Source organism: Lepisma saccharinum, chromosome 7 (genome assembly GCF_977018435.1).
Source record: "Lepisma saccharinum chromosome 7, izLepSacc3.1, whole genome shotgun sequence".
Lineage (NCBI taxonomy): Eukaryota > Metazoa > Arthropoda > Insecta > Zygentoma > Lepismatidae > Lepisma > Lepisma saccharinum.
In genome coordinates this window covers 7352190-7374869 of record NC_139235.1, presented here as the reverse complement: position 1 = coordinate 7374869, position 22680 = coordinate 7352190, and the positions used below count along the sequence as shown (strand labels likewise).

Here is a 22680-nt window from a genome sequence, read left to right as displayed (position 1 = left end):
AGTGCAACATATATTTGGAAGCATTTAGTAGCTGGATATTATAGCTAAATTTGCCACAAGTAGTTGACATTTCATATTGGTGTACCATTACAAAATATATTCATAATTGAGAAATGAGACACGCGGTAGTATATAAATACGGAGAAATTAGTACTCACTTTATCCGCGAAACTGTTTTTCGTTCTATTAATTTCAGTGGCCGCTGCCACCATCCTCGTTGGAACTTGCTGTACTGTTGCTTGGCATGCGTCTTTTGTTTGTAGTTCTCCGGCTGCCGCTAGGAGTGCTGTTGTTAACTGTGCATATGGGTCCGTCGTCGTCTGCTATTTCTGGATGCAGGCAACCAGTACATACATGCTCTCTCCAGACATCCCCCCAAGCAAAAAGCTAATGTGTGGCTGAACTTTTATCAAGGAGCCTTCACCAACTGTTGCAGAGAAGAGGATCTACGAGAGGAGATAGCCACCATCACGGAAATAGCCCTGAAACATGGCTACACAGAAGCACAACTTTCCACATGGTGCAGTAAAGTGGAAATACAGGTCAGTCACCCTAACCAACCACATTCAACCCAGCCACAATCAACCTCCAGGGGCCAATATAAATGGTTTGCCTTCCCCTACCATCCCACCACTTCCAACCACATATCCAAAGCCCTTCTCCCATATGGCATCAAAGTAGCGCACAAACCCAATTCCAAAATAGCTGATAAACTGATCAAACACAAACTGTACTTTTTCTCCTCCCTTGATAACCCAGGTGTATATGATGCAGAGTGTGCATGCAAGGAACATTACATCCACAGGTCCATCAGATCTGTCAATGAAAGAATACAACAGCACCTAACAGATGCGAAAAAAGCCCAACCCACTACTGGTCTTGCTAAACATATCAAATACAATAGCCTTAAAATTCAAAAGGTTCAAGTCAAACACACTGCCCACATGCTCGTAGACACCAATATCAAGGAAATGCACGAGCTAAACATCGATAGCGGGCAAGCGCACCACTCTTGGATTCCCCTACTACAAGAGTTATCGCTCGGAAATAGCAGACGACACAGACCCAGACGCACAGTTAACAACAGCGCACCTAGCGGCAGCCAGGGAATTACAAACAAAAGATGCACGCCAAGCAGCAGTACAGCAAGTTCCAATGAGGATGGTGGCAGCGGCCACTGAAATTAATAGAACGTAAAAGAAAAAACAGTTTCGCAGGTAAAGTGAGTACTAATTTCTCCGTATTTACAAAATATACTTCATAAATCCTTACCATGTGGTCATCATCAGACAGTTCGTCATCTCCCATTCCTCCTCCATCACTTTTTGCCTTCCTGTCATCAGACATCTGTTGCTGATCTTCACTGTGCATTTGTTCATTAGCTGCTGCTTTGTGTTCCTGCTAAAAAGAAAATAAGGTACCTCATATAATAACACTTTTCCTTGAAGGGAAACCGAGTGATGCAATCAGTTGCTTACCCTGTAAAGCTACCCCATGCCTTACCAAAACGTGTGGTGTTCGTCAACACACATCGTTGAAACAGGGAAAACAATATATGATGAAAGTATAGACGTAATATTTAATGTTGTTGAAGATTTTGACGACAAAGCTAGGGATGGAAGTTCCACGTGTGGCAACATGGATGCAGTCCGGCACAAGCGAAAGGGAAGCGAGAGGAGAAAACAAATTACTGTTAACTTTAATTTGCTAGTTTGCTGGGGGATTCTCTTCTTGGATGAACTGTGTCTAGTGCATTGAAGTGGAAATTCCTAGTCGGGGGATGACCGATTGATACAGGCATGCAAATTTCATTTTTGACGAAAATACGAAATATGAAATAACATTACTTACGTGAAATTTAGAAGATTTCGCACTTCCGCATTGCACAATTTAATGGTTCAATCCTATTAATTTCGAAGATCCACTATCTTCATTCACAAAAGGGTACGGCGTTTGAAGCGGAGATGGTACCGCGTCAGTGCACTAATGCAGAGCTTCAAACGCCATACCCTTTTGTGAATGAAGACAGTGGATCTTCAAAATTAATAGGATTGAACCATTAAATTGTGCAATGCGGAAGTGCGAAATCTTCTAAATTTCACGTATGTAATTTTAAACCGCGTTTACCGCAACCATCATGAATGAAATAACATGCTGTAAAGGTTCATTTTTCATGTTTCTGAAAGGTCTGAGGTGCATTTTTCTACCCTGTTTTGTCACGAAATAATGCGAAATGAACTGCAAAATGCGAAATTGACTATTAAACACGGCATTTACCATTTATATACCGACGCGACACTTTCTGTAGTCTGAAGTATCCTGTGAGTTATGCAATTCACGGAAAATTGATTAATTCTGCTGTAAATATTTGAGAAGCAAAAATGGACTCCTTTACGCAGGAATAGACTTTACACTCTGGTAACTACATAAATGTCCTATTAGAAGGGGTAAGTTTATTTTGTGTAATAAGTGCAGTTTTTAAATCAAATTTAGGATTATATTCACAATAAAACCAAAATGTCATTTTATATAGCACTTTTGTGATTATTCACCGCTATAACACCGAAATTTTATTTTATTTACCACTTTTGAACCCGAAATCCACTGTTTTTGTACTGAAATTTTGCCTTTTTATTTACCAAACTACTGATTGAGTTTGGGATAAAGTAGGGGCAGTGGTAGAAAAAAAAATTAAAACAATGAGGCGTCAGTGCCTTTTCTCTGGAGCTGGTCTAAGCAAGCCATGAATCCAACTAACAGAAAGCTATACATTTTAAAGTATGGTCTGAAAACATGTAATTCATTAATACAACATTGAATTAAAAGTAATTAATTCTTGCATTGGAGTGACTTTCTTAAAGAAGGTTCTACTGGTAACAGCATGAATAACTATACTACACATTCTAATATATGGCTGACTCTACCATATTGTTGCAGATTTTAAAACTCAGGTAGCAACAGTGCAAAAATTATGGCATGTTTATATTTTTTAGAACCGAATTTGAAAATTCAAGCACCAAGTTAAAATTTTCAGGCACCATGGCGACTCTAGCCCCGGGTGGGGATATGCTTCATAAAAAATTTTCTTAACTGGTGGGATAATATCCCCCCCATACAACCCCTCCTCTCTTTTAGCACTGGCTGTATCTCACAACATGAAAACTTATATTATTATTGGGACATCATGAAAAATGTACTGTGCTTTTGCTTCATACCTGCAAACCTAAGCTTACTACTAATTTTGGACTCTCTTATTCTTACCTCCTTATTTTCCTCACTGTCAACAATAATCCGAGGTACAGGTGGAGGCTGAAGAAGACCCGAAGCGAACGTGGGACTCTGGCTCTGCTGGGCCTCCGGTGGCTGACTGCCGCTCGCCTCCTGCCCTGGCGGTTCTTCCGTGGAGCCACTCTTGCCCTGAGGCTCCCCTTTGGTAGAGCCAGTGGAGGATTTCCTCCTGTCCTTGTTGCACCACTTCCAGTCAGGGTAGGCTTTGAAATGAGCCTCTTTGACCTTAAATGGATAAAGATTAGAAGGTGCGTGTTAGGATGGAAATGTTCATTTGATGTGATAAGATGCAAAGGTTTCAAATCAAATTTGACATTTCACTAGCCACAATAACACTGGAAAGGAGAAATGCATGAATTCACACTGCAGTGTTTATTTCTGGGGTCTTTGAAAGGTCTGGGGTACATTTTCTTACCATATTTTGACACAAAATGATGCAAAATCAAGTGCAACATGAGAAATATAGTCTTAAGCACAGAATTGAGAGCTTATTTACTGAGCCAATACCACTTTGACCAGACACCGATATACTTTTACCAATTCTAACCAATAACAATGTACACACTTGGAAATTGAAAGAATTTTAAAGTAGTTCACAATATTTATAAGTTTTAAAAATATATTTAATTAGAACTATACCATTTAAATCTACTAGTTTTTCTTGAAAATATGCATAACTTCACATAAGATAATTATTTAATCAGAAAATACATTTTCCCCACAATTCTGTTGGCAAAATAATGAAAATTATTCATTCATATCTCTTTGAATTCAAAAATCTGGTCGGTTATTGCACATAAATTTGGATCCTTTATTCACCACACACACATGCACCTACCTATTTCATTTTGGAAATCATGTTGAGGATGTAATTATATACTCCATCTGTTAAAAAATATGGTATACATATGATATATATTTCAAAATATGATATAGAAATCTGTCATTTATAATGCTCCAATGTATGAAATACATGTGCTACATATTCCAAAATAAGGTACATACACCTTTGTCTAGAACATGAATTGCAAAATGGCCACTGTGAACTTTGCACTTTGGACTCTACTTAAATTTGCTCAGCTGCTGCATCTTGGTCTTCTCCTAGAATGTCCCTGATTGATTACCTTGGTTTATTTTACTTTGTTATTCAGCCACTTTTAGCTAATCGTGAAGATGAGGATGAGTGATGAAATTGATGAAGGGACACTCACTGCCCATACAATCGATGCACCTTTCAATACTGTTCATATTAGCATAGTGCAACACTCAAGCAGCTGTGCATGCACCATAACCCTATGCATTAAACTTATTTCCAAAACATCTTTTGGAACGGAATGGGTGCAAGTTCTCCTATATGTTGCGTTCTTTAATGAACTGCATGAAGGAATGGATTAATGACAGTAGTAAAGAAAGCATTCTCCGTAAAACCTGAAGGCCAATAAAGAAGAGGGCGACCTAGGATGAGATGTATATCTGATGTAGAGAGAGACATCAGAATATTGGGGATACGAAGGCACAGACAAAATGATTTTGATGATTTGTTGTTTTAAGTCCACTTTATCTTTATGCACAGATAGGCTAATCAGGACTGGACCTACAGTTTCAAGTGGGATCCGAACCACTGTGCCATGTGCCTCCACCGGACATGGATCCTGGGACCCCTTGATTACAAGGCGACATTACCTCTATGCCACCGGGAATGCCCGATAGAGACAAAAGTTGCAAGACCTGTACTGTTGGAATTGTAGCTACATTTTATTGGAACGTACACAGCTATCACACCAATGTAATGCACACTGGATTAGAAAGAAACTACTCTTACCTCGGAAGCCAATTCATGATATCTCTGCTTCTCTTCGGTCCCGAGTGCATACCACCATTCCCCCAGTATTTTGGAAACGGTCCGGTTGTCCTGGTTTGGATGTCGTTGATGGACCAAAGCTCTATGTCGCTTGCTGAAGATCATGAAGGCATTCATTGGCCGGCGAATCCTATCACCTTTTGACTGTGCGGAGAAAATACAATAATTCAGTTTGCATGAGGGAAAGGGGCAGTAAATAATGACAACTTGTGATGAATACATTTATATCACATCAAAACTATGAACACCAGTGTTTATTATTTATTTCTTCAATGCAAAATGTTGAAAACCATACCATAGTCATTGTTCAGGATTCTACATAGAGATTGATACAGACTATACTGGGTTTCCAAATTTTGTTCATATATCTTTGCATTCACCTGCATGGCAGAAATGCAATATGCACAACAGAATTCACAATTTACAGACATTGAATTACTAGGTGCTGTTAAACGTTCAGGACAATCACTGGCTTATGGATAGTTGGCTGAGGGGGAGGGGGGATTGCTCAGTTTTAAACTATTATTGTTTTGTTAAGGAAACATAATGTAATTTTGAAAAAAATGAAGAAAATGGTCATAAATTGCAATGCTTATTTCTTTGAAATTCCAAATTCTTAAAATTTCTAAGGAAATACATTGTGACCTTGACTGTTCGTAGCTTGCACTCGAAATGAAAAGTATGGAGAAGTGTCCACTTGTGGTTGGAGGGGTGCAAGAAATTAAGTAAAAGATAAAATTCGACATGGTCTGAGAGAAGATCCATAGCAGTTACGCGTTAATATTACCATACCTGTTGCTGCAGACAAGCTTTTATCTTCATAGATTTGAATACTTCTCTTAATTTTTTTGTGTTCTAAGTCCACTTTATGCACAGTAAGGCTAATCGGGACTGGACCTATAGTATAAAGTGCGATCCGAACCACTATGTGCCCCCACCGGGTATCGAACCCGGGACCCCTTGATTACAATGTGACGATGTTACCACTACGCCATCGCGGAGGCGATGATTACTTCTCTTAATTTTTATGTGAAATCTACAAGCGAAAGACCATACTCTGGCATTATAAATTCACGAAATAGTTTGAATTACTTACCTTACCGTTCGGCAGTGCACCAAGAGACTGAGTTCGCCTCTTCCCGGCTAAATCCGGAAGGGCGTTTGTTTCTGAGCTACCTTCAGGTTCGAAAACATCATCGTCCTCCTCCATCGTGGGCAGCTCTAAGCTTGGGTCTCTCGAGATATCCGTGTCGTCGTTACTTTTGCGCTCCGACTCGGACTGCGAGTGCATTACAATGTTTCCACTTGTATTGCTATCGGTGGTTGCTGTTGCGAGTGGAGACGGAGGAGGAGAATTGGTGCTGGCAGGCAACAATGGAATCAACGACTGCCATGGAAATACAGAGACGTGCTGACTATTATTCAGAGCTGAAAATGAAGATTAAGATAGTATAAGGCAAACAGAATATACTGTTCGATATATACATGGTCATGGGCAGAAAGGAACTAAAACTAAATCAGGCTCCAGTCGCTTCTTCTCAGGAGTCAGTATCTCTTTGGCAAATATGGTCTAAGAAAGCCTCGAATCCAGCTAAGATAAAGATACGTATTTTGAAATGTGATCTTAAAACATCTATTAATTATAGTTTTTCTTGTATGTACGCATTGCTTGCATTGTAGAATTATTTTCCTGTAGTTTACGGTTATTACAAGCATAAGAAAACAGTTTTTCGTTGTGACGTTTCAGAACACACGGAATAAATAAATAAATAAATAATAAAACAAAATGTGATTAAAGGGAAAAAAATGCTCTGAAATAAAAATACAACAGACTGCTTCTTTTCACAGTTAGTTTGCTATATTACAACAATGTTAACATTGACAACATTATATAACGGACTCTTTTTGTTTAAAAATTGCTAACCATTGTTATAACTGTAGCTTTAGTCAAAATGAAAATAAATGTCTGATGAAGGGAGCGTGTGTTCTCCTGAAACGTCACAACGAAAAACTCTTTTCTTATGCTTGTAATAACCGTAAACTACAGGAAAATAAATCTATTGATTGATTGATTTGGTGTTTTAAGTCCACTTTATGCACAGTAAGGCTAATTGGGACTGGACCTACAGTTTAAAGTGGGATCCGTACCACTATGTACCTCCACCGGGTATTGAACCCGGGACCCCTTGATTACAAGGCGAGGACGCCACCACTGTGCCATCGGGGAGGCCTGAAAATAAATCTATTAATTAAAATCTTCCCTGTGTTCGGCATAATATTACGACCTTAATCACTATAGCTTATTCTGTGTTCGGCGTAATATTATGCCCGTGAACATCTCCGACTGAAGTAACCTGTGTTGAACGGAATAATACGATTTTTGTTGGTGAAACATATGTTTTGCTATTGAAGAAACAACGACCTTTTATTTAGTCATGATTTTCAGTGCCGACGAAGAAGAAGTAGTAGTTCAGAGGAAAGTAAACTAATTTTGTGTTAAGCTGACAAAGTGCAAACATTTTTTTTTTTGGTGTTGCGTTATTTGAACTGTTGGTGATTTATTTTTGGTTTTTGAGTTTGTGAGTATCTAATAGTATTGTCAAACAGGATTGTGAAATATTTTTTTCCCTCATCCCTATTGAAGAGATTGCAATGAAACTTGGTGGATGCATTACGTATAGACCATAGTATTTTTCAAGGTAGATTATAATCGGATACCTATATCCAGGGCCAGTCCAGAGGGCCCCAAAGTTACCAAAAGGGATTTTTCGGAGGGAAATTTTCCAAATTATCCCCGATTTCCCTATCCTCATACATGATGTACGCATGTGCATGGTACCATTTCAAAGCCTGTTCTATTCTGAAGAGAAAGACATATGAACCATGATACTCGGATGAATTGTGCTGAAGAAGTAGCAACTTAAAAATATTACTTCACAAACTCAGAAAAAAAATATACACAGAACGGGAAACCATTTGTCAGAAAATTTCACAGGGAAGGTGTTAATGCAAGATTGGATTAAAAGTAATTAATTCTTGCAACAGAGTGGCATTACTAAAGAAAGCTCAACTGGTAACAGCATGAAAAGTCGATTCTACCATATGACTGCAGATTTTTAAATTCAGCTAGTAACAGTGAAAAAATTAATAATGGCATGTTCATTATTCTGATTTACTAATGCATGTGATACGGAAAACACAAATATTGAAAACACACACTGCACTAGTTATTTTTTTTTAAAAAAAAGAAGGTAATGAAAATTTCCATAATTTAAAAATTCTGTTCCCATGTAAAATTTTCAGGTATAATGGTGACCTGGCACCCTGTATAATACCGATAAAGTCAACTCACTTCCATGTAGTATACCCCGGTAACTGCAACGTTACAGGCCAACGAAGCTCTGGGATCTGGACTTACAATCACTATAACCCTCTGTAGGGTTGTGTGTTGTTCTTACTTATATATGCTAATCACCCACTTACAGCCTCAGCTTTTAACCCAGGGAAAGAGATTTTTAGCCTTCACGGATACGTTTTGATTAAGAGGCTTGGTCCCGTATCATGTGATGGGGCAGATAGCCTAAGCTGTGATGCACCGAAAAAAACCGATAAACATCCAGAGCAATTAAGAGGACACTGTCTTACAACACTTTCACTCACTGAGATTTAGTTTGGGTTGAGCCCTCAAAACTGTCGTAGCTTATCCTGCATATGCACAACTAAGCGAGACAGATTTACGACTCTCACCAACATTAATTTCCTCCCTTCAAAAAGGGCAAAATTGTTATCACGTTCCTTGAGTTTTGTCTTGAGTTCACTTTATGCATAGATAGGCTAATTGATCTGGTTTATTTTACCACTTTTAGCAAATCACGAAGACGAGGACTAGTGACGACATGATGAAATCGATGAAGGGACACTCACAAACAACACCCATGGCCAGGTTGGGATTCGAACCTGGGACCCATGGCATCATAGCACACTGTGCTAACCACTCCACCATGGGAGCCGGCACATTACACTATGCATTGGGGAGGCCCTTTTAGTTGTTGCTATGTAACCAAAATGACAAGGGCAGTCCTTTGGAGCGTGGCAACAACAAGGACAAAGAAGCCATTACCACATGGTTTGCATCACAGGAGGGAACATTCAACGTTTAATGGATACAAAAACTGATGACTTGCTTCAAGTGCCTCATTCTACAAGGGTGATAACTATGTCGAGAAGTAGTTTGCAGTATGTACATCAAATGCAATGTAAGTACTTTGTAAATACTTATTTTTTCTTAATAGCCCATTGGAACTCTCTTGTAAAATGCCCAGGGCAGAGTAGGACAGCAGTTTGAAAAAAATATAGAAAAGCTTAGAATTCTATCTACATACCTACTACATCTCCATTCTTATCTTTTGATTCAAATTCTTTGGGCGATACCGGAAGGACAGGCAGTAACTGGGTTGGATTGACGATAACTCGTTGAAACAGACTCGACTGATCCACATTGTTGCTCACAGGTTCTGGATGTGATGACACCGGAGGAACACTCAGCTTAGTCTTTTGCAGAATGGTCGGTTTCTCCGGATGTTCGATGGCTGCAGGCAAGCTGTGATGGTTCTCTACTATCAAATGACACTGGGAAGTTGCCTTCCCTTCCAAATGTTCGCTCACAACCTTTCTACTGCTCTCAATCGGCACGGTTTGTTGCGGAACGACACAGTATATGGTGTTTTCGGTTTCACTTGCCTCGCACTTCGGAACAAGGGGTACGATGGTCATGTTCTGCTTGCATCTGATCGGCACGGATGTCGGGTGCAACAGACCAGAATCGGTCACTTTCGGCTCGCTATGCGAGTTTATCTCGGTCACAGGAGAACTCGTCAAAGCATGCTGGAGGATCAATCCTTGCTGTTGGCTGGAATTCACAACACTCACACTCTGCTGCTGGCTTTCTTGATAGGCTGAAGCTGTCTCGCTGGCAACTTGCCAAGATGGTAAGGGTCCTCTAACGTGGTTAGGGGAGATTCTAATAACACTCGTGGTCGAACCAACAGACAAGGAAGACATGTTCTGTGATTCTCGCTGAATAGGTCCAGGTCGAACTAATTCTGGTCTGGAAAGTAAAAGAAAATGGAACATTAGCATTTATGTAGGTAAGAAAATTCATCTTCATCATCTGATTTTGATCATTAAAGGATCATCCTACCCAAAATTAGTTTCAGGTACTGGACAATTCAGTATGCTAATGAAAACTGTAATATAAGATGTAAACGAGTTACTAAAGATACATCCACGAAACTTACTTGTAAATGTTCTATTAATTTCGATGGCCTCTTGAAGCATCGAGTTCCCAAGTGGATGGTGGCAGAGGTTTCACGGATATATCTTTAGTAGCTCGTTTACGTCTTATATTATCAACCGCGTTGTTTATTTCCCTCAACATGAAAACTGTAATGTTCTGCATTACTCTATATTTGTTATTTTAGTTGCTTTTCATCTCTCTCTATGTTAACCAGGACAATGAGAATGGATAATACATTGAATGGATGAGGGAATGACATATGATTCAAACCTATGGGTTGCAAGAAATGAAGTGTGTAATCACTGTATAACAGCAACACCCTCTTTTAAAAAACTGACAATTTTTCCCTAATTCATTGTTACTCAAGTATGTCATAAAATGATATATTAATGAACGAAAAGACAGAATTCAAATATAATTTGTTAACCCCACCAAAAAAAAACCCTTTACCTCCATACAACTGTAAAAACATTAACCTGAAAATCATATTTTTATTCACACCAAGCCAAAATAGAACTATTGTTGCATCTGGAAACAACTGCATGAAAATATGTTACATGTCAATTCTAACAACCTTGATTGCCAATAGTTCAACCAGCTTTCAGGGAACGCACTGGCAGTACAACTGTTTGCGGTACGAGAGTTCACCAAATTGGGCAGGGCAGCCAAAGTGCTTTAAAAAAATATAATTGCATGGTAACTTACATTATGCCAAAAATGGCATTTTGCTAATACCTCAATAAAATTACGTGTTCTGTCTTTTTATTTTCTGAAATTGTGAAATCCAGGCACTCAGACTGCGAGCTCACTAGTTTTAATTAACTAAGGTTAATGTACAAGAAATGTTACAACACACACAAATGCAATAGAAGCATTTTACTTATACTTGCCTTATAACTTGCTGTTGGTAGGTCGCCACCATGAAGTGTGGCGGAACAGGAGACGAGATCTCTGACTGCTGCTTCCACTTGTGACCTCCCGGAGACACAAGGTTGGCGTGAACAGCGGGCTGGGCTGGATTAACAATTGGCATGAAAACATTCTGCCGGGGACCAACAGTAATTGGCGAACGCGTTATCAGTGGCGACGCTTGCTCTGTTGGAGAAAATGCAGGTGTGGCCGATCGAGAACTACCTAATGACACTGAAAAAATAAAACAAATCAGAATTAAATTCAAAATATTTACACAATTCTTGAATTGTTCAAAGTTTTAAAGGACTTTCCAAAAACAAGAGTATACTTTTACAAGGAATATTAGAGTACCAGTTTATCAGCAAAATTGTCCATATGTGCCATTTTGTTGTTAGTGTTATGCTTATGAATATACAAAGTATAGTTCATATTAACCCATTGCCTGTGGTGGATCTATAAATAGACTATCTAAAGGTGGTCTTTATTTGTGGCATCTACATATAGATGGTATTTCAAAATTAACAGTATTTGTATTGCGGCAAGTCATTTTTATAGACCCCACTTTTTCATGGTTTTATTAGTCTATATGGGCACACAATCCATTGTTGTAGATCTTCCTCAGTTCCTGAAAAATATATTTTTTTTGTAATGAGTGTTTTCCTGCATTTTACAATTTGCAGCAAAATCTTATATGTACATTGCTTTTCTTAGCTTCATTACGCAGCAATTCTTTTTATAGTAATTTATGGTTGCATCTACATATAGATGGTTTCTTTTTGGAAGCACTTCTCTTCAACGTCACCGCAGGAAAGGGGTAAACAGACCAGCCAAGAAGTAAAGAGGCTTTATTTTATTTATTATTATTATTTGCATGTTTCCATCAATTATACGAGACAGAAATGCTAGAATGAATGCCACTAAAAATTTTGACTTGAAAGGTCATTTCAAAGTCATATTGTGGTCCAAAAATGTCATTATAGATACTTCTCTTTTTCTTGCTCGCTCTCTCTCTCTCTCTCTGAAAGGGGGGAGGGAGAGAGAGAGAGGAGGAGAGAGGGAGGGAGAGAGAGGTCAGGTATATTTTTAGGTCAGAATATTGATCTCAGAAGTAGGTCATATAGATCGGAGTCTATCCTAGTATTTCTGTCAGACCTATAATAGATTGATTTAGCATTGGTGCTGTCTATTAATATACCATGCATGTAAAATTCACAAATTTGGTTTTTGGCTAGTCTTCTAAGCATCCTAGATTTGTAAAGTGAATATTTAAATAAACAGTTTTTGTATTCAAGGTGAAACCATTGAAGTCACTTGGTTACATACTGTAATTAAGTAGGTGACTGAAGCATTTTTCGTGGAACATTTATAATTTATATTGGCAGAATATGGATTATCAGTAACGGTTAATTTTATACTGATACTTCATATAACTTTGAACATGAACAAACGATATCATATATTCCTTAGCACTCCATACTCAGAACTGGTACTCACATTTTATATTTATTAAATGTTAGTGCTGACCCAATTTTACTTGACACTAATACCAGTGTTGACTGATTGATTGATTTGGTGTTTTAAGTGCACCTTATGCACAGTGAGGCTAATCGGGACTGGACCTACAGTTTAAAGTGGGATCCGAACCACCATGTGGCCCCACCAGGTATCAAACCTGGGACCCCTTGATTACAAGGCGACGACACTACCACTGCGCCATTGGTGAGGCCCACTAATACCAGTGTTAACTGATACTAATGCTGCTACTTGGAAATTGAAACAACTTTTTAAAAAAAAGTAACAATTTTTCACATAATAACGGTGCAAAATAAATGAAAATGTTCAATATTGCATAATTTCCAGGGATTTTTCAGACCCCTTGAGACAAAAGGACTCCACAAAAGCATCGGTAATTAAATTTCCAATCCTGATGGCTGATATTGACACATCAGTAATGGATGACACATAACTTTAAAAATGACCATACTAGCACATTTTATGTTGTATCTGAGAACCGTTCGATTTGAATAAAAAACACAATAAAAACTGAGAATCCAACACACCTAACATATTAGCAGCTTCAGTTTCCTCTTGATCAAATCTTCCCGTCACTCTCCTGTCCCCATAGTTAGGTGATGTGTCGGAGTCCCTTGATGTTTCTTCATACTCAAAGTCTCGACCGTCCTTTAGGAATTTACCTCTGAAAGATAAAAATAGAAGTTAATATTTTTACATTTAAGGAAACGGTATGTTAAAGGATTTGAAAGAATGCATGTCTGTTCGTTACTCATATATATGGAAGGAAACCGTAAAAATTTGCTGTCATACTTCAGTGTAGTCAGATGATGGGAGAAGATAAGAACTAACATGCATTATTCAAAAAGGCACTTTCAGCAGTGTTTAACTTTTTGTACTGCAAATATTATTTCTGAATACCTGGCAAAAAACAATGCAGTGTGTGTTCCTCATCCTCCCTATAGTCCAGACCTAGCCCCATGCAACTTTTTCCTTTTCCCCAATTTGAAGAAACGCCTCCGCGGGAGGCATTTTCCATCATCAGAAGCAGTGGTGGAGGCTGCAGAGGCGATTCTGAAGAAGCTATATAAAAATGGCTCCCAGTATGTCTTTGAAGACTGGCAAAAACACTAGGATAAGTGCATTGCATCGCATCAATGGGGATTACTTAGAGAAAGGCAACCAAAATTATGGGGATGAGTAAAGGTATGTTGTCAAAAAAAAATTAATGATCATTCTTTATTGAAGAGCCCTCATATTAACCTATTAATTAATCACCATTATTATTATTATTATACGTGATGCACTTGGTATTGGTGTCCTCCCGAAATATATGTAGTTCTAGATACAGATGAGTAGTGGGAAGAAATGCCACTAACTGGAAATTATGTACATACTTTATTATTTCAAATACTGTGTAAAAAATACCCCCATACATTCTCGAGTAGGGTTGCTATATGTCCCAGATCTTCCGGAATAGTCCCAGAATGGTATCATTTGTTCCAGTGTCCTGAAAAGTATCTTCAGGATGCACAAATGTCCCAGAATAGTGTGGAAAAGCAGAAATGATTAAGCATGTACTTCCATGAGTTTTATTACTTATTAATTATGTACCAAATTATGTGGACCAAGATGGGTGCCATTTGCAAGACGTTATTTAATGTTGGTGTAAATCATTTTTTTTTTCAATAATAATGGCATAAAAGTTGCTGTATCACTAGGACATGAATAAAGATGAATTCATTTTATTTACTGTTATATCATTTCAAAAATCATCAGGTTTTTCTGCATTCAGCCTGTACCTTGTGGGATCAGGTTTCCCCCTCCCCTCCCAACAGCCTTCCCATCAACGGCATCCCAGATTTTCACTTATGAAGTATAGCAACCCTATCCTTGAGGCTTAATTAACATGTACCTTGAAAAGCTGGTGGGACCTGAACGAGGTCCATTTCCTTTCAAACTCAAATGCCGTGAACAGTAGCCACGTCGCTGGGATTCCTTTGTGCAGCCCTCCTTCGAACAGAGACGCCTCCACTGCTTCCCGTTGAACTTCTTTCTAATGCCACTTGGAGTTGACACAACATCGCCCTTTTTGTACTTATGTGGAGTGGCAGCCTGAGACCTGTCAAAAAAAAAACAACACACATTTGCTGAAGTGAGTGAATGGGCAAAATGTCACATTCTGTAATCAGCGCAATTATCTTAACCCTACTTTTGCATTTTCTAAGCAGATTCTATAGGGGGGAAAAGACTGGGACACTTCACTTCAGCACTTACCATTCAATGTTTTAACTGAAGTCGCTGCAAAAACTCACCAGGAGCACAGATATCAGAAGAGCCAGAACCGTTAACATTGAAAAAAGAACAGCCTACTATGTGAAAAATTAAATAAAGCAATAAAGGGCTTAGAAATGTAATAAACAATTTTCAATTTACATTGTGAGATTAAAATATAACAGCTTAGATGTATCAACACTGTGAAGTTTATAGCCATTTCCTATGAATAAAAAAAACTCTAATGCAATATTTTTATGGATTTTATTACATAATTTAACATGCAGAAAATTATATGCTACAGAATTATACAAACTCACTTAGCAAATATATTTGGTTTGTTAAAATAGTTCCATATTCAGAATTATTCCTCTTCTGTAGTGTAAAATGAATTACATTTCCAGTCAAATTGCAACTTATATGTAATATAGACAAGAAAATAGGTATCCTTGTATGCAAAGACGTAAGTCTAGAAATTACATTGCATTAATTTTTAAAGCAAAATTTTCAAAATTAAGACTGTGGGCAGTTACTTCATCCAAGCAACAGACACTAGTAATACTGCTTCGAATGCAAAATTGTTTCCATTCATGAGATTTGATTACTACAGGGTTGGGCAAGAAAAGTGGCCCCGGGGAGGGTGCAGAGTTTAAACAGTGACCTGGTTATAGGAGATGCTGAAAGTGGCTGTTGCTCAAAAACCTACTGACCAGGACCCAAAAATGCCAATAGATGAATGGCGGCCACTACCAGTGTCTCCGATAACCAGGAGTGTTCCTGTGCAGCCTCGTCAAGACCACTTTACCATATTTACGTGTGTATAATGCGCACCCGGGTTTTTGATGGAAAAAGGAACAAACCTTTATATCTCGTACATTTCAGGTCGTAATGCTGTTGCTATGCCGATCAAGAGAAAATGACATCATACCTATTCAATGAGACACCTGTTGCTATGTGGACCAAGAGGAGAAGGAAGTTATTTTCTATTATTTCTTGCCCAACAATGCTGCTGATACACATCCCATGTGATGGAAGGTGCATGCACGAATTCTGCTAGAACGGGGCGGTGTCGCAAAACATTCCGTTATAAAGTGAAATACAACCTGGTAATTTGTAATTGCGCCTGTTGATATACGTGTTATACACAGTGACATGGTGGTTTTAATTTTGGCTGTCCAAATTATTCCATGCATAATATGCACCACCGGTTTTTGTGGAGAAAATTTTGGAAAAAGTGTGCATTACACATGAGTACATATGGTATTTGACTCACTCTGTAGATGTCAGAATTTTTCACTTTGTTACCAAAGTGTTGCACAATCTGAAAACAAAATTCATGTAGAATTCAAGTACAATTCCTAGCATCATTACTTTCCGTGAAATTCTAGAAATTCTTAGCGAGAAAGAAGTTCATAATGCAATAAAATACACTGCTGATATGCTCACCTAGGTGTTGCTGGTTGCGACCGCGGCGTAAGACTCCTCTGCTCCAACAGGCTGGAAGTGCTGCCACGACTCTGCATGCTGCTGCGTTTGCTGCTTCCTGACAGCTTCCCTCCATCTACAAGTGCACGAGGAGTCAGTGACAATGATCGACCTAAGGGTGGGGCACCTAGAGAAGCGTAAACTCATTTTACTTCCTCTAGGATCAACCTAGCAGCAACCTGTTGCTGAAGGCTGCCTGCTTGGTTATTCACCATAAACGTGAACTCAAGAAAGTAAGAAAGGAAGGAAATAGTTACAGAGGTGGAATTTTGGCTTGCTTTCTGAAGTTACAATGTTCCCAATTATGCGTAGTAATACACGTATGTACTTTCTTACAGTCCATGTTATGTAGAACACATACTAAACTCTACACAAAACATATTTATACATAGATTCACATGACCAGCTCACTTATATTCCATACTGGGGATGGACAGGGTAGCTACGATTTTTTGATTATGGAATTCCCTGACATTTCCAGGTTTTCCAGTCCAAAAGTGAAATTTTTCCAGACATGTTCATCATCATGATTTTTGCTTTTGAACCTTGTGCTTTTCAATTAAATATATTATCCATTAATTATTATGAAGATTTACTTTCACTTTTTTGTTTTAGCAAATTTAATTCTACACACACAAGAACATGTGAAAATTCGAAGTGTAAAATGTAAAATTACAATCAGCATCAAATGTATTGGGTGCTACAATCACGTTCACCATAACAGATCTCCACAATATAAAAACAACAGAAAAAGTTCAGAAACCATACACAATTTTTTTCATTTTCTGGCAGATTTATAGTGTCATAGAAAATGCTGCTTTTTTGCTTACATTTATAAGTACACAGTATTCGGAGAAATTTTTGTTGCATATAGGAATTGTATAGGAAATGCCAACAAGACTAAGAATTATAAGATCCTCATCTTCACCAACCTTTCAGATAATTATGATCATATTGTCAATGTACTTTAGTTATCAATCAGATATCTGGACTGCAAGTTTTACTTTGATATTCTTTCTAATAACTAGTATTATAAAAGTGAAAAATTGTTACAGAAATTAGAAGGAACCATAATTTTGCACATAAGAATGAAAGAAACAAATTACTAAACTGAATCTTTTTTGGGAGTGGAATCAGAAGAACCAAATCCAGAAGTGGAAGTGAACTGCTTGTTCATCTTGCAACTTTTTCTCTTGGGACACCATTATGAAATTTTGGTCATTACCAATAAAGTGCTGATAGAAAATTTACCGATACCGATAACTGATATTCTACCAATCTGATATAAAATTCCAAATGGTTCTTGAAGAACCTTAATGGTTTATTGACATCCTTAATATATGAATGTTACCAGATCGACCAGCTTTTGCAATGTAAAAAAAGATTCATATTTAGACATTTAATTGTAGGGAATGGAGATTATGTTTATATCCATAAAAATTACAACAAAATGACACAATATTGCACTAAATTGTAAGATATTTACAGATAAATCAGTAAAATTATCAGTACTTTTATCGATAAGTCAATACACCGATATGCCTAAATCAGCTGATAAAAATAGAGTACCGATTAATTCGTTCGCATTGCTATTTCATACAAATTGGTATACCTTTATACAGAGTGGTTATCTCCATAGGAAACCCATCATTTGTCAATAACTGTATGGGCAAAGTCTACACCTATCAAACCATTATACCCCTTAAGAAAATGGACTATACCCATGACCTTGAGATGCAACCCAGTGTTGTGTGTTTGCAGTTTCATCTGCCACAAATATGCACTTGGTTGAACTGCATGTATTTATTGTTCGTGAATACTGGTGAATGAGTTCTAAATGATGCAAAAGGGCATTTTGAAATATGAATGGCGAAGCACACGTACTGTCAAAATTCTGTATTCATGATGGGAAGTTGCTGCCATTAACCAATGTTACATTAGCACATGTCTTCGCCAATTTACACTTGCATAGAAAAGTACTTTGACCTCTCAGCATATGCTCTAGATACACCTTATTTTGTACATATTAGGTAAGCACATGCAAATTTTCATAGGGAAGCACACAAACATTTAAAAAGTTTTTGAGGAATGTTCGGGTTTCTTGGCGAGAGAATCACCCTATATTTTGGCTTGAGAATATCTTAGGTGAATAGTATGCGACATCATCTTTAAGAGATAAAAAATACTTTCCAAAATGTTGTTAACTTTAGAGCTCAGCAAGTACAACTTTGAACCAATGGCTATAGTGATACACTATCATAGTAATTTTTTGCAGTATGTAACCATACATAACACTAACACATTTTGTCATTGAATAAAAACTAGTAAATCATGTTCTAACAAGCTGACTTTCAAAGGGACCATTACAATTCAAAAGTCAGACAATGTCATGTTGACTGATTCAAGTGGTAAATGTTGAAGGATATTGAACTGAAAAATCTGTAATACGTACCTCCTTCTGAGGTGAAGAGGATCTCTCTTCGTAGATCGTCATCACTCTCGCAGAAGTCATAGTCATACTGCCTTCTCCTGAGATCATCACTTCCATTTGATAAACCTGTGCTCCCTGAATGTCCACTCACAGGCGTAGTGGTGTTTGTCACCGGGGTGACAATGTGAATAGGAGATGTTGCGGCACTATTGTACAAATTCGAATAAGTAGGTTCAACATGGAGAGCAGACGACGGATGTAGCTGGCTCCCTATGTATTCGTCGTTAGGTACGGGAAAACACTTTTGACTACCTTCGTATCCCTGGCATTCAAGTTCATCCCACCAGGGAGGAAGTAACAATCTAAGGTCGGCTCTTTTAACCAATCGTTCCGTCTGGCCAATGACTTGCACAGAGAACTGTACTGGGCTCTTCAGTATATTACACACAATACCTTCAACAAATTCACACTGGTCGGGACTCTTACGGACACAAACACGAGCACCTATAGTCACCTGGCCGAGGGATGGGCTGGCATCACTGATAACATCATACTTCCCGGCACCGAGTACATCTGTAAACAACACCTCGTAATTGTAGTCAAATTCAACCGATATGTCACTCATGCCTACAGCTTTTTTGATAACACCTGGCCGGTACACGTTTTCGTGCTTGGCCAAAACACGATGTTCCCTCCACTCGCTAAGATCAATTTCTGGTTTCTGTACTTTATTCGAGTCGCAGCTTATCTTTTTTACACTAATGTCAATAACCGACTCCGTCTTGTACATGCTTTCGCAATGTTGAGCTTTCTCTTCAGGGTGAAGGTCTATAGAAGTTGCTGCAATGTTTCGAAACTTCTCTCCGTGCATCTCGGAACGTTTTATACTGGTACTAGCATACGAGTAATCTATTGTTGGGACGTGGGACGAGACTACGACACTGTGAGGGATGTTACATGGCATCATTGGTTCAACACCACTACTACATTCGGCACTGGTACGCTCGAGTTCTTCGAGCTGGGTCAGGTCAAATTTACGTTTCTTCGGCAACTTTTTGGCACTGCAAATGTCCTTTTTCATAGCATTCTGCTGGCTACCTTCATGACACACTAGAACTGTTTCTGAGTTGACTTCGCTCTGCAAGATAGAGCTGTTAATGAACTTCGAGTGTTGATCTGAGATGTTTTTGTTCTGCATTCCTTGATCGATGCCCAGCAGGTAGGAATTTGATGCACTTATTACTGTTGATTCTGCCATATTTCTTACCTAAACGTATGAAAAAAAAAGAAGTTAATATTTTTCTTATATTGATAATTTCTCTTCTCTAGTTTATGGTTCTTACGTTTTGGGAGAACATCTGATCCCTTCATCAGACATATATTCTTAAAATACAAATAAATATCTGATGCGGTGATTCTTAGAATAAATGTCTGATGAAGGGAGCATGTGTTCTCGAAAAATGTTACATCAACGATTTTTGTTATGTGCTTGTAAGAACTGTAAACTGTGAGAGAAATAAAATATCAATAATGAAAGAAACGAGGCAAGGTGGCAACTTTAAGACCGGAAAAAAATTTAATTAAAATTCCAGGTTTCCAAGGTGAATTTCCGCCTGCCCCCCCCCCCCCCCCGCCACCAAAAAAAAATTACAGCTAAAAATAACAAATTTTCTAATAAAAATTAATTGGTGCCAAAATTTATGCTACATATTTAAAACTGTTCCATGTATATCTTACAAAGTAGGCCAAAAAAATATGGACATGAAATATTGCATAAATCAGTGGTTCCCCAAGGGGTGCTGCGAAATATTCCAAACTTTTCACTGAAATGATATGATTGTTCTAAAGTGCTTATTTAGTACTTGATACATGTAAAATGTTACTGAATTTTAATTGTTAATTTTTTAACTTCAAACAAGTAACCAAACCACACTAACTGAACGTTGCAAGTGTTAGATAGGCCTACATTCTGACTTGCACGCCGCGGGAAAATCTTGAAACATTAAGGGCAAAGTACAACAATGCATTTTTACATTACATTTACACTCCAAAGTTATAAAATTCAGTTTGTGCCATAACATTCCTTGCTGTGTGTAGTACACACTGCTAGGGAGAATTTACACTGAAGAGACAAGCGACAGGGGTCACATGACACTTGAAGATTTCAACAATCACAGGCTTGTGTGGCCTGTCATGCTGCTACAGTGTGAAACATTACTGCTGATTGGTTTGTTCCCAAGCAGAATGTGTCGCCTGTTGATTTGGTGTGAATTTTCCCTAAAGTTACTGCTCTTCAAGCAAACTTAATAAATCAGAATACAGTAAAAGCTCGTTAATCTAGAACACGGTAAGCAACACTTTGCTTAATCTGGACAGACAAAAAAAAAGCAGAATGTAAGATTTTAAATGTGCCTAGAAGTTAACAAGAGAACTTCCCAAAGAAAAGGCAGTCAACCACTTATGAAATTATGTTTCCCGAAGACTTTGTACTGTACTGTATAGCGTATTTAGGCCTATGCCCTTTAAATTCACCATAATAAATGTGTTTCGTTGCTATAAATGAAGTTTTAATGCACTTACTACTGTCCGTTTAGGTTATTTCAGTTAATCCGGACTTTTGTTAAACCAGTCAACTTATCCCCCTCAAATTAGTCTGGATTAACCCTTTCGAGGCGGACAACGAAATATTCGTCATGCATGGAAATTCCCCAAGGACGGGGCTCATTTTAAGCAAAATGAAACATGTTGGAAAATGTTTCTTTAAAAAAGTTGTAATAACACGATAAAAGTGGCCGCGGTGGCTCAGTCGGTAACGCGTCTGACTACCATGCTCAAGGTCCCGGGTTCGATCCCCGGCCGGTTCAAATCCGGGAACTTTTCTAACGGTGGAAGCGGCCCCGGCGCCTACCCAGCGTCGAATAACATGGGTACCTGGGGGAAACCCTGGGGGGTAAAGGCGGTCAGGGGCGTGATGCTGATCACATCACCCCCACTCACGACCGGATCAAGAAAGTGTGGGGCGTTACCCCCACACCCCCTATACGCCTTCATGGCGTGGTGCTATGCACAGGGGAACACTTTACCTTTACCTTAGGCCAATGAGGACTCGTTTTATTCAGAATTTCCAAGGCTTTCGTTCGGTAAGGTGAACATGTCGATGTGTACCAATTTTTGGAAGCAACAGACAGAGGAATTTCAAATTATTATTATTATAATTTTTTTTTTTAAAAGTTTGGCTAGCTCCTATCCGGTAGCACTCATCGATCTGGGCAAACCACTACTTGTCACTGATCGCCCCAAGTTATGTAATGGCGAATACTTAGTATCAAAATTATAATACAAATAGTACATTTTAAAAAAGAAGAAGAAGAAAGCTCAAGGTCAAGGAGAATGTTTATCACAACTGACTATTCCATAAGTATAACAGTTTGATTCAATTTTCAACTGATTAGTGTTATATACATTATCTTGCAATAATATTCCACCTATCCGACAGATTCTTCTGGGGACAGTTACAGAGTAATCAGATTGAGATAATTCTATTTTATTTTTCCCGGCAGCTTTCTTTTCCTTCCTCCATAGGAATAAAATCTAAACTGTGAAAAACGTGCCTCAGAGCAT

The 22680-nt window shown here is 38.3% G+C and overlaps 1 protein-coding gene across 7 annotated transcripts in view; it reads right to left on the bottom strand.

The window, feature by feature from the left end:
* The window catches only part of cic (Putative transcription factor capicua), a 99657-nt gene that overhangs the window by 59978 nt on the left and 16999 nt on the right, over positions 1–22680 (bottom strand). For 5 of the 7 annotated variants that reach the window (XM_083124922.1, XM_083124927.1, XM_083124921.1 and 2 more), the window contains exons 4-13: positions 19081–20326; positions 16590–16755; positions 14785–14991; positions 13418–13554; positions 11336–11588; positions 9532–10256; positions 6246–6577; positions 5111–5293; positions 3262–3513; positions 1273–1401 (exon numbers count right to left, since the gene is read on the bottom strand). In XM_083124922.1, the coding sequence (XP_082981048.1) occupies positions 1273–1401; positions 3262–3513; positions 5111–5293; positions 6246–6577; positions 9532–10256; positions 11336–11588; positions 13418–13554; positions 14785–14991; positions 16590–16755; positions 19081–20326 (3630 nt within the window). The remainder of the gene's footprint in view (positions 1–1272; positions 1402–3261; positions 3514–5110; positions 5294–6245; positions 6578–9531; positions 10257–11335; positions 11589–13417; positions 13555–14784; positions 14992–16589; positions 16756–19080; positions 20327–22680) is intronic. The other 2 variants (XM_083124926.1, XM_083124928.1) reach the window with 2 other exon arrangements.